We start from the raw sequence: 14,414 nt of genomic DNA on the forward strand, positions 1-14,414 counted from the left end.
TCTAATTTATTATAATTAGTAACGTTGACATTTATGTTTGAGGAAACTTAAAAAAAAATGTTGAATTTAAGTCAATTTTAATTAAGTGTACTAGAAAAGTATACAGGAAGGGGAGAATTTTTTTTATTGTAATTTTTTTCAACGTCTGAAATTCAAGTTAATGTTAAGAAAGTTTTAAATGGTAACATACTAAATCAATATTTCTCAGAATTTGCCGCACTAAAAAAACACATCCTTTATATAATATTAACTTACTTATAAGGTACAAAATAAACTATAACTGAGAATAACGCGTAACCAACTGCTGAACAAACGTACAGTGTGTGTTTTAATTTTTATTTGCCTAGTCCGTTTTTACCAATGTTTATAAAAAGTAAAAGATATTATGTAAAAATTAACATCCCACGCGGGGTAAAGGCCTCATTCAATTTGAACTTATAACCTATTAATATAGTATTTTTCCAGACTTACCACATTATTTAGCATATAAATTACAAATAAAACTATCCATAAGTAATCGCAGGTGATATTTGTATGCTTAAATATTTAAACAATTTATAAAGATGTAATTAATGAAGCAATGTTCAACAGAAGGAAAGAACGATGCCAAGAATTTAAATCTCTACAACAAGTATTTTAATTCTAAAGCTTAACGGTTTAAAAAGCTGTCAAAGATCATATTTAGGAAGATATATTTAGGGAAGAGGATTTCATGGAAAAGGGATAGCAAAAGAAAACAAGGATTGTAAGTACCATAATGGGTAATGGGTCATTATTTATCGTGTCAGAAAGGAGAGTATACAGTTACAACCTCATCTTGTGTACTGGGCACCAAACTTCTTAGAATATACTAAATATTGAAAACAAACAATCATTTCGATTTTGTAAAAACATATTATTGGAACAGTTTTCGTAACTATTTAACTTAAACGACTAGCTATTGCCTGCGACTTCGTCATCGCAGAATTAGAATAAAAAGTAGCCTATAATATGACCGCGAGCGTAAGCTACCTTCCCATCCTGTCAAAATCGGTCTTGTCATTATGGAGATTACCCGGAACAAGTCGGTCTTGCGGACAGACAGACAGACAAATATTTTAAAAATTGGTTTTTCGTTATCAGTTACTCAAATACATCATGTATACGATTTTTTTTTATACAGACGTTCCAATTTTATTATATATACATATATATATATATATATATATATATATATATATATTTCAATTCAAACAAGCAGATGGTAAAATATTGAACAGGTACAAAATAATTTACAATTAAAGATGTTGCTTGCCTTTGGTGAGGTCAGACATTTTATAACTCGTCGGAGAATCTCGCTCGTACAATACACACGCATCAAACGCGTGGTGCATATTTAAATAGTTTATTTTTCATTGACATTCTTTAGGTATTAAAGTATTTATTAGTACATCATTAAGTTATAAGGTTTTTTGGTTAATTTCGCATGGCTCAAATCGCGGGTGACAGCTAGTTAAAATTTTTTAAGATATGTGTAATTTTGAATTAACACGATATGTGCACAAGTTTGTGTGCATGTTTGTATGTATATGTGCATTTGTAGCCTTTAAACTTGACTTGACTTTAGTTTTTTTTTTACTTATTTGCAATGTGTGTGTTGTTTTTATCACAATATTGCCAAAGCACCTATGACCTTCTAGTTTACATTACATAGTTGTACCATTTTTTTTTTAAATTATAAGGTGGCAAATGAGCAAGCAACCTAAATTCGCCGAAATAGCGAAATGACCGTTGACCATAGACATCTGATATTGTCTACTACGTTATTTTTATTGTAAGTTCTGCCTAATTTTCTGGGCTATTGGTTTTATGTTATCTTTATACATAAATTTTATTAATATAAATGCTAATGTTTCGATGGATGGATGTTTATGTGCCGGTGTCTCCGGAACAGCTCTTGATAAAATTTAGCACAGATATAGAACATAGTCTGGAAGAACTTATAGGCTACTTTTTACTTTTTTTTTAATTCCGCGCGAACGGAGAACTTTTTCGTGAAAACTTTTTCTTTCTTTCATCGATATTCCGATCGCATGTAATAACAAATGTTGTTATAAAATGTGTTTTATTTTAAAAATTGCTAAAATACGCTAATGGATGTCTGCATACAATAAAACATCGAAAACCGGTCGAAGCTAATAATTTTGATTTCCCTAATAAAATATTTTCAAGGTTAAAAAACTTGTCTTTTGGCTGGTCCATTGAATTGTGGATAATAATGTAAAAAAAATGCATCTGTGTGAAACTTCATTGCCTATTTGTATTATAATATTCAATCTTTATAGCAGCTCTATCTGTGAGCGTATTTTTAGACAACTGGATGCCAAGAGACGCTACCGAAAAGCACTCGCATCCGCAACATTCCGCTGACATACAAAATTGTGTCTTGACATATTCTGAGCAGCTATAAAGTTTGGATAGCATTATATAAAGTATCAGTGACAAGCAAACGAGTTGGGGCCATCGTCTATAAGTATTATTCTTATGGAATAAATCGACATTTCGTTTCAAATTAAAATAAGTAATAAGAGGTATTCTACACTCGTTTTTATGTTTGCTAATTAATTATAAGTCGTTTGACTACATTTTTTAATCGAGTTACAAGTAACTCAAAAAAAAAAATACTAAGGTCCAGGTTGTGATCAATTTTTAAAATACTATTTAAGTCTCTACCGCACCGGTGAAATGATAAAAATTATTATTTTTTAAGTCACACAGAATCACTTTATTACTTGTATTATTTAATTTCTTATTATGAGTTATCTTTCTTTCACAAATACTTAAAACAAAAATGGAAGAAAAAACGTCTTTGTTTTATTACTCTGCGGAAGTAATAATTGCAATGAGCAAATAGCGAGGCAATTCCATTTTCCGATGAAGAAAGCCAGACACGGGGACGTCCATTTTGTTATTAAATCATCCTTAGAACACAACCAATTGTCTTCATACAAAAAAAAACAAAAAAAACATCAACAGAAAAGTTAAAAGTTAATCTTTTATATAACTTATTCATGGCCAAAAAATATAACATTTACTGTTTGTTTATCAAACCAAAATCTCCGACCAAAACAGGGATGATTTTTTTATATGGACACATTGATTTCAGAAACCCAAGGTTAATCAGGTGAATTGGATTTTTTTTGTGTTGATAATATTAAAAAAACACTTTTACAACAACTAACCTGTCCTATTAAGCTTGATTACAATTTTAAAAAAATATGTCAATTACCTTTTATCTCTGTACGCACCATTTGGTATTTATCTAGTCGTTAATATTTTAATTTATTCTCATTTCATATTCATGTTATTAGTTCAAGTGTTTGGAAGCTTAGTAGTGCCCATTAATAACTATTTACTATTCTAATACATAAACATAAAAGAGAACAACGATATTATTATTCTAAGAGAAAAAAAATCCCCAAAATGTCACAATGTTACACGATAACAAATACGTCTAAAACACATGCATTAAATTTGATTGAAACCTGAGAATGGCTATGTACAATTAAGTATGTAAAAGCATGTTCTTTAGTCTTGATAATATCTTACTAATATTATAAATGCGAATGTTTAGATGGATGGATGTTTGTTTGAATGTATCTCCGGAACGGCTCAATGGATCTTGATGAAATTTGGCACAGATGTAGAATATAGTCTGGAACACATGGGCTACTTCAGCTAGTTAAGTTAAAAAGGCAAAGTTTTAAGGTTTATTAAAATATCCTGGAACTGGAAATTTAATTTTAATGGATTTCTATTCTGCGACACTTGACAATGTCTCAGACTTTTACAGAAATAATTTATTAGCCTCTGTAAAAGTTGTTGGCGTAGCGCCATCCTCACGTTATAAAAGCTTTCAATTTTCTACAGCTTTTAAGGAATAATTTGTTCAACAGAATAGCGCCGCTGAATTTCAAAATTACTTTTCCCATGTGTGAAACATAAAATTACGATTGTAAAAAAAATCCTTTGTTCGCTTTTAAACTTCTGGACATTTTTCTTTTACTTTTGTGGTAATTTCAATCCGTCTCTATATTTTTCAATACATACATTCAGAAATGCCTGCTGGAATTAAATAGCAATTATTTCAAATTACTTATTACTAAATTATATAAATGTGAATATTAGTGCCAAAATATATGTGTTTACATTTCCTTTATTTACCAGAAAACAATAAAGGAAACACCGACACTGGCGAGCAATTTATGAACACGCTTGGCTAAGGGAATGCGCCTAATTACGATTATAACTCGCAAAATGCGTATAATTCTACAATAAAGCGTAATCGCGCGCTTCCTTCGTAATTGCACCTTTAATATTAGGGACATAATCTAAATGAAATATCTAAATATTTCGGATATGAAACGACCTATTTACCTATAGTAAAATAATTTAATTTTAACAAACAAAATATACTGGATTGAAAAAATGAAATGTTAGTTAAATGAAGCTGAAACGGACCTACAATTATTCTTCTTTACAGATTATGTACAAGTATATCGGTCGCATAATCTACTGCATACATAACCTCCTTCTTTTTGAAGGTTTCTAAAAACCATACATAACTATATTAAGCACATTTTAATATATATATATATATAATAATCTTTATATTTTCATAAAACTTTAATTAATAAAAAAGATAATGTTGTAGATACTCTCGTTTTTCGTTCATCGATAAGGAAAAAAATATTTAAACGACCATCAAAAGGACAATTTATGAACACGCTTAGCGAAAAAACCGCTTTATTAAGAGAATAATTCATGAAGCCGGCTTTAATGGAAATATTCAGCAAATATTTCATATCGCGCCGCACAAAAACGCCTCTTGACAAAAAAAAAAAGTAATATTAGCTACGCTATTGAAAACAGTATGTTTGGTATGTTATGTTATTCAATTTTTATCTTTCTCTCGTCTTTTGATACCCGTATTAATATTTATTTCAGAATAGATACTTTGATATGTATTAAAAATCATTCCGTTACTACGGATTAGTTATTAATCTAGGTCTAGGGATTGTGTCTAGAAAGCATTGGCGCCTACTATTTTAGTATAGCATTAATTTTATTCAGGATATAGTATATTTATTTGTCAGGCGTTCTGATATGAAATAATATAAATTAGGCAGAGCTGGGCATTAACTCGTTAATCCGTTAATCGTTAATTAACGAAGTTAACATTTTGCTTAACGGATTAACTTTTAAGTTAATTTCAAAAAGTGTTAACGCTTTTGTTAACTTCCGTTAAACTCAACTTCCGTTAATAAAAGTCCGTTAATCGTTAAATTAGAAACTTGGAGACATGCTGTCATTTTGTTTAAATTACGCGCCACGCCACGCTCGTAAGTTCAGCTATGTTGGGCGACTGTCGGCGACTCGAATGGTGAACGAACGAGTTGATAATTGATATATGTGAAGTTCGCGTGCAAGTGTGATGCATCAGAACGTCCGGGAAAGGACCAACAGGACAAAATCAAAAGAAGGTTCGAAATTTCATTACGAGTATATAAAAGCACGAGTATGTCGAGTATGCCCACATTCCGAACGCTCTTCGTCACTGCAATACGCCACTTTTTGAGCAACTGTATTAAAAAACTTTTTTACTTGTGCTTTTTCTTTAGCTTTTCCAAACTCGTGCGTTCTCTTTCCCAACTGTCAAAATAATGTCTGTCATAAAGAAAAACAAAACCACGAAGTTTTTACAAAAAAAATATCATTGAAGTTTTTATGATTCATGCAAATATTTCTAAAAAGAAGCTCCTAATTTGTTACAATATCAAATTTAATGATTTGATTAATTAAGAAACGGCTTAACTCACGTTTGATCATCCGGTGCCGGCACCGGATGATCATAATTAATTATGATGTCTCACGAAAGTTTAAACAATTTAATGATTTGACTCAATGAATTAGGTTAGGTTTCATTTTATTTCATCTCATTAAATTTAATTTTTATTTCATATCAATAAAAATAATCTACTGAAGACTTGGCTGTTTGGGCATAGTTCCCTTTGCCTACCCAGAATGGGTGAAGAAAACAAAAAAAATCTCTGTTTGTATTCTTTTACGGTTGGCGCCATTTTCCAAACATTTTAGTTAGTTGAGTTTATTGTGTTTTTATTATTCTATTAAAATGCTTAATTTTTTCGCAACTGTATCAAAAATGGTTGTTTAGTACACGTGTCATTACAACTTGTTCCAACTGTCAACTTGTAGACATTTGTCGGAACTCTTTGCAATGACAGGCTTTCCGCACTCGTAATGAAATATACTATAATGCATTCATGCTTGTCTCTAATACTAATGTGTTATAGAATGTATAGTCAAATTACTATTTTAAACAAGTGTCGTCACAAAAGTAAAATTAGTATGTATAATTTTGGTATGTTTAACTGTTAACGATTAACTTTAACTTGCGTTAAATTTTAGAGAATTTAACGCTTTAACGATTAACGAAGTTAATTTTTTAATTAACGAATTAACGATTAACGAAGTTAACTTTTTGATTAACTGTGCCCACCTGTGAAATTAGGTATATATTTTACAAGCTCTTTTGTAAAACAATATATAAAAATTAGATATTCAAGTAGACTCAAAACCAGTGTGACTGAAAAGAATGATTAAAATCAAAGTTTCTAATATCTTTTAATTCGTAATATTAAATTTTTGTTGGCTACAGTTAGTTTAACTTACGCTATTCCTGAGGGATTACTACTAAAACAAGGCAAAGTGACCTCCGCATGTTCTAATGAATAAGTTACCAAGATCGTGGGTCCCTGTGTTCACTTAGCTAAGTTACGAGCATAATTAATTCAATGCGGATTTTAGAACATTGTAATTGAAATTGTAATTTATAATTTTCCATTTTTTTTGGTCTTCTGAACAGAGCTTTAAGGTTAATAGTAGAAATCTAAGTAGAAATCAGGATTAAATAACCTTGCATTTGCAATACATGTCTCCATCTCTTACATTCGCCGCTTCATTACGCGTTCAGATTCAAATATCAAAAGAAAATATCCCCACGCCATTTACGGAATACGATTGCCTATTGAGATTCCCAAGTCGGACGACCTACTAAGATGGAATTTATTGAATTTCCTTGTGTAAAGACAAAACTTAAACCCCATTTTTCTCTTGAATATTTAAATTTAATGCTTAGAAAGAACCCATTTTTATTTTATATTCGCCCGCGACTCCAATCGCGCGCTATTAAAAAATAGCCTATGTGTTCCTTCAGACTATTTTCTACATTTACGCCAAATTTCAGCGAGATGAGTTTAGCGGTTCTGTAGATAACTTCTAACAAACGTCCATACATCCATCTATTCAAACATCCGAATTTATAATATTGATTAGATCAATATCAACGGTACGTATTATGATAAGTTTTAATGTGAGTATTTAAATAATTAAAAAAACAATTATGTTTATTGTTTTAACAATTATAGCTAATGTTGTTTATGAAATTATCTAAACATAATATGCTAATGAACTATGTATACAACTTATTTGTAAAATAGTAATTTTATTAACAGAGTCAAAAGCTATTTACCATGGGTTTCCAAGACCAAAATCTCCGTTTGAATCATACTCTATTGTTCATCATATATACTATTGTTATCTCTGTTTTGTCAAAGATAATGACAGGAATGATGATATGTTTTATACATATATGTTGACCTCAGAAACTCTCGATAAAACAAATAATTCCATTAAAAAAATGTAATTATAATAAAATTCCGTAGTAGTTGCCATAGTTAACAAATATAATGTTTTATGTTGTTTTTACTTTATTTAAAAAAAAATCATTCGTAGTGTAAAAGTACAAAAGTATTATCTCCGATCAAAACTTCTCTTAAACAAAGATTTATGATAACGCAGTCATTCATTTAACTCACGAATAAACTTGCAAAGTAATGTTTTCATTATGTTGTATAATGGAAAAACTTTTCAGGCTTAAGTCCAAAAATTATGTATATTTTTAACCTTCATTATCTACCCTTTAAATGACAAAGTGTTTTATTCTGACTTACTAATGTTGGTTTTAAAATAATATAACCGTTATTAAAAAAAATGAAGTAAACTTTAAGTGGTTTTAAAACACGGATTATTTTACTCAAATTAATATGGCAAAATTATAAAAACGTTAATACGTAATAAGTTTTAATAAACTTCATGTTATTTATCAGTCAAACAACTGAGGTTGTTTTCATGCCGAATAAATACGATAATTCCTAACACATAACTTTTTGCATATTTAAATGGTAGTGATACTACGGTTAGTTATTTAGTCAGTTAATAAAATAAATCATACTAAAATGATAAAATATCTTTTAGTTAGATTTCGTTTAATAGCTCTTATCTATGAACGTACCTGACTATATAATAAATGGGCCACTACAAGTCCCCGAGAACGCTATAAATTGTGATCTCACTCGATACGGAACCATTTGTCAAACAAATGCTCCTTTGCCTAAACAAATATACAGCCATGATAAGAAAGAGCTATTCCAAAATGTTATAGTAAATGACAAGATCTAAGAGTAAATGCAATAAAGGATAACTAAATTGGAACAATCCAATTTAATCCTTGTAATTTGATTTGATTTTATATAAAAATTGTTAAATGAATCAATAAACAAAGGATAACTCAACAAATAACAAAGTAGCAAGTAGTATAGCATTATTATAATTAACTTATTTATGTATCTAATTAAGAAATTGTAGCGCAGTGAACTTTTCATGGTTGGAAATATAATAGTGTTCCGAATATGCCTACCAATTTTCAGCTCTATGCGAATTATTCTAGGTAGGATTTTTCTTCACCAAAATTAATGACTTAGTCTTCTTGACGTATTATTTAGCTATTATGTAATATTTAATTTTAAAAATTCCTCCCAATTAGGGTTGGCGACAGGCAGGCGGCCAGCCGTAAAAACTTAAGCCAAAACTTAAATGTTCGTAAAACCTTGTGTGCCGACCCCACGTAAGTGGGATAAGGCCAGGGTGATGATGAGTCTTCTTGACATATTGCAATCTCAAAATAAACGTCTCTAAAAGTCACCCCTAACTTCCAACAGTTAAATTTTGCAACAGTTGCTGAAACCACTATCCCATTCTCCGGTCCGTTTACAAAGTTACTTTTGAAATTTTAGAACAAATCATTTCAAATACCCTCAAAGACAGAAATGCGCATCGAGCAGTTTGAAGTCGGTTAAAGTTACGAAATGCTTTGAGGCAATTTTGTTACCGCCGTGGGGTAGTTACGGTCCGAATATCCAATTCCTTTTCATAAATCAAACTGATAAACGGTGACAGAGAAAATCAAACTGTCATTAATGTGTACGAGATAATACTGGCCGTTTCTATACCGAGCACGAGTACAAAAATATATTGTTTTCTCTTTATTTTTTGAAGCAAAAGTAAGGGATAACAATATGAAAGCAGAAATCATTAGTCACGAACACAACGTCGATCATATTTTCTATTTAGGACGACTGATAGAAGAGTAACATTTTTCATTGGAACGTATGTATTTGTATGTACTTCATCGTGACTGTAGTAAAAAAAAAATACATGTTAACTGACTTCGTAGGATGAGATGTTATTCGAGTTGTATTAATGTCCTTTTGAACTGTCTGTCCAGCTTATCTATTGCTGGTGTATCTAATGTACCACTTTCATACATTTTAACATAATTGATTTTCCAATTTGTAAGTGATGGGTAAAATTTATCTGACGGCATTATAAATTGTCCACAGGTTATAACCACAGCCGTTTGCGTTGCTCTCAGATGGCCTGAGAGGGCCTAGCACGATTATTCGTGAGAAAGTTATCGTAACGACATCAACAATAATATTCAAATTTGTGTCACGCGTCAGGTGTAAAGTGCTCCAACAAATTTTATATTTTATCAATGCCTTACGAAGACGCGTGTCGCAAATATTCGTGATAGGTCCTCGGATCTAAGTTTATAACTGTATTAATAGGCAGTAAATTGAACTACTTACATTTTTTTTAAGTTACACATATATATTAAAATCACATACGCTAAATTTATTTACCTTATTTATTTAAGTATTGTACGTTATTTTTAAATAAAAAAAAATATTTAGTCTAAAAATATATTGAAAAAAAAAAAGAATATATAAAATGTAACTTAGAATTGAAATCAAAACCAGTATTGAAATTGAATATCATGAATGAATAATTCATTTCTGTAAATGGAGTGGTTAAAGAGGCTATCTCTGTAGTAAGCATCGGAGTTCATTAGAGGCAAGGCGGGGAGCTATTGAAGAATCCCTTTGCGGTCCTCCCCTTTGCGGCGTACAAATCAAAGACGCCTAATAAATCGAATCGAATGCTTTGTTTGTTTCTAATTGTATTATTATTGAAAGAAAATTAGGTATTGGTTGTTTAAAATTCTTATTAAAATATAATTTCAATAAATATTTTTCCTTCATCTTCAAGTTATAAAAGCTAGAAGCAATTATGTACAGCAATGTCTTTGGAAGTAAATTCAATTATACTTTTTTAATTAATTAACTGTAGGTTTCTGAGATTAAAAACTCCGTTTAAAACATAATGTTATCTCTGTTTTGTCAAAAAAGACAGGGATGACGATAGGATTTATTTTAAGATTTTGATCTGAGAAACCTACTTTAAGTTGCATTATATGGTTGAAACATGTATATTACGAACGAAAAAGAACGAACGAATACTCAAAGTAATTACAAATGTAACATCGAAACAAAGTCGTCTGTTGCCACACCGAAGTATTATTCTGAGTTTGGTTGTATCAATATTGTATGAGAATATGTTTTAGAAGCTTGTATTTTATCGGTTCATTGTATCAAGAACATATATTATAATAAAGAAATTATAAACAATTATTACAATATTTAATTTAATAACAATTAACAAATGAAGTTAACAAAATAACGATGTAATTGTAATGGCCAAGTGACCAAAAACACGTTTGGTACAACTTAATGACATCTTAATAGCCACACCATTAAATTCACACCATTTATAAGCGTTCTCCGTACTGGTTGCCAACAATATTTCTTCAAACATTCGAGTGCATCTGTGTCTCGATAGGAATTTTCAAAATGAGTTTTGAAAACAAAGTGGTCATCGTTACTGGAGCTAGTTCGGGCATCGGTTCATCAACTGCTGTCCTTTTCTCTAAGGAAAAGGCTAACGTAGTTCTCGTAGGAAGAAACGAGACGAAACTAAATGAAGTAGCTGCACTTTGTGTAACCAAAAGTCTCATCGTCAAAGCCGATGTTTCTAAGGAAGCTGAAGTTAAGAACATCGTTGAGCAAACCGTGAAGGAGTTTGGCAGAATTGATGTACTAGTGAACAATGCTGGATTCGTCCGCTATGGGAGTGTTGGTATGGGCAATATCTTGAGCGCGTACGACGAAGTGATGGCGACGAATGTACGGGGTGTTCTCCATTTAACCACTCTGTGTGTTGATCACTTAATTGAGAGCAAAGGTAACATTGTAAATATTTCTAGTATTGGAGGTCAAATACCACCGAATAAGCCATTATTGATGCCTTATTGTATATCGAAAGCGGCACTGAATTTTATCACTCAATCAGTTGCTTTGGAACTTGGAGAATACGGTGTTCGGGTAAACGCTGTTAGTCCGGGACCAGTTGTGACGAACATTCTCAAGAATTCTGGCATACCCGAGACCGATTTCTCTTGGAAGGATTTTGAAGCTAGCACACTTTTGAAGAGAGTGGGTGAGCCAGAAGAGATAGCTGACCTTATCATGTTCCTCGCTAGCGACAAAGCGAAGAGTATCACCGGTTCCAACTTTGTTTCCGATAATGGATTCCTTTTGAAGCATTGAGTAAAATTTATTTTGATGAAGTTTTTACAATTCGAAAATTATTTTCATTATTTTGCAAATCAAAGGACTTTTGCACATCAATTTAATTCAAATTGATCACCTGCTCTTGTCAGACAGATAGATATACCGTATTTGATTTGCAAAACAATGTTTTTATGATGAAAATCCGCAATTTCAATTTAAATTTTAATATAACTGTCCTAAAACTATGTCCTTGTTTCATTTAATAATGCTCCCTTTTCAACAATTACTATTGATTTATTAAACAACAGTACACAAAAACTGATTTCATGTGTTACCATTGTGTGTTACAATAATTTTGCATTCGCAGCACTTTACAGTTTACTGCATATTTTGGAGCGAGGCCGGATGCGGCGTGGCATGAAATAGAAATCCTTCCACATTTTCATCCTCTACTTGCAGCGTTAAATGCTACTTATAATTATATAGTAAAATATAATCTTTAATAGTACTGTAAAAGTAAATTTTCATTGCCGAAAAACTTGTATAAAAACATATAGTTGGTCAAAAAAATTATCAGGTACAATTATTAAATACTTCGAAAATAAAAAATAGTCACGCATAAGCATTTGGTCTTTCATAATCAGCTATCGATATGTCCCCACTGAGAGTCTCGGAGCCTACCCTAAGCTAGGGGTCTGGGCTATAGTCAACCACGTTGGCCCCTGGGTTGGTTTTACACTTTCAAAATTGTGCCACATCGACCACTTACTTCAAAACCTTCAAATTGACTGTGACCCTTATTCATGAGAGCCATCGATATGTTATCTTCGTCATCATCAGCTCATAAATGTCCTTACCGAGTGGCTCAGAGCTTACCCAATTAAGAATGACTAAAGCAAACACACTGGCCTATGCGAATCAGTATTTACAATACATGGCTCAGTTAGTTTTAATGACGTATAGAGCGTGTATACAAAGCAAACCTGATAAAATAACATCATTACCAGAGTATTTATTTGCCTTTGAAGTCTTTTTGTATTTATATTTTCCAATTTGTGGAAACGAAGCAGCTCACTAGAGACGGATTTATTGAACAAAATATAACAATTATTCCATATTACAATATTGGAAAATATTGTCATTAAATAGTTTATTGTAAGACGAATTTTGTATCAAAAGAGTAGGACTAGTGTCTCAGTTACCAATTAAGACCAGGCACAATTTACATTGTGCATTTTTAAACAATTTTGTTAAGCATTTGGTTTTAAATATTTTATGAATCTAACAAAGTGCCTCTCTAACAAATAGCTAAAAAAAGCGTAACTAAAATTGAAATACAGTTTAATTTTCTTTTTTAATTTTTATCCGAATTTTTTTCAGGAAATATGTTAAGGGTTTAGGAACGAAAGATGGGTTCAATTGATATAGGAACGCATAGAGAGAAGACAAAAGAAAATAATTATTTACATTTCTTTATGAGAATAACTAAAGCTCCAATTCGCTGTAAATACATTCAAAGAAAAAACTAATAATAAACGTCTCGGCAACGGGAGCCATTGGCTAATATCAAATAAGAAACTTAAAACATCTTCAAGAACCATCTTATTAAATATGAAAAGAACTTCCGCAAATCATGCACATTGAAGATTTCTGATCAATCACTGAATTAAAATTTTAATAGAAAATTCATATTGAACTGTAGAAGAAACATCTCTCATTTTTTAAATAAATAAATGAAAATAAAATTAAAACTGCTATTTACTTGTGCTCTGCATCTACATGTAACAAAAAACATTTATACTTAATTGAAATAAAAAGGTTTTTTTTATAGTTTAATGGCATACGAACAAGCGGCCATTTAGTTTTGCTAAAATAGGGGCAGAGGGAGGATTTACAGAAATAAGAAATTTCTTCCTCCTATACGCCACTTGCCGAGTCAATTTATCCTTTCCATGATTTTTTAATAAGAATAGGACTACGAAAGACAGAAAAAAAAGAAAAGGAAGAAAAAGAAGACTAGAAAGGGATTAGAATTCAACCTTTGGCACTTACTCTTCAACTACTTAAATTATATTATCATCATCATTAACAGCGTGTTTCTGCTCATCGCTGGGCATAGGCCTTTCCCAAATGATATGAATTTATAGAAATTATAGCAAAACAACAATATTCAGTTTTGCATATCATTTACGTATAAAATGGAAGGATTTGTAAGTATGCAATGTACGAGTATGCATATTTCAATATGCAACTGGATGTGGTGAGGCGCGAAATGGAAATCCAACTGCAGCGCAATATCGAAATGTTATTTTTTGTCATCGCGTCGCATCGGGTCGCGTTGCGTTTCTCGTATTGAAAAAGTCGATTTTAATCAAGTACACAATACGAAACAAGATTTAAAAAAAATGATGTGACTGTTTTATTTTGAAAAAGGAACTGTGTTATTTTATCGGGTAATTAAATTTAAGTCAATCTTATTAATCTTACTAATATTATAAATGCGAATGTTTAGATGGATTGATGGATGTTTGTTTGAAGGTATCT

At 31.1% G+C, this 14,414-nt stretch overlaps 1 protein-coding gene across 1 annotated transcript; it reads left to right on the forward strand.

Moving 5' to 3' along the window:
- The first annotated feature begins 11,150 nt into the window (after nucleotides 1–11,150).
- On the forward strand, nucleotides 11,151–11,906 carry LOC106712020 (uncharacterized oxidoreductase TM_0325). The gene has a single exon (XM_014504460.2). The coding sequence runs from the start codon at nucleotides 11,151–11,153 to the stop codon at nucleotides 11,904–11,906; it is 756 nt and encodes a 251-aa protein (XP_014359946.1).
- Nucleotides 11,907–14,414: the final 2,508 nt, after the last annotated feature.

This window comes from Papilio machaon, chromosome 13 (genome assembly GCF_912999745.1).
Source record: "Papilio machaon chromosome 13, ilPapMach1.1, whole genome shotgun sequence".
In the NCBI taxonomy this organism is placed as follows: Eukaryota; Metazoa; Arthropoda; class Insecta; order Lepidoptera; family Papilionidae; genus Papilio; species Papilio machaon.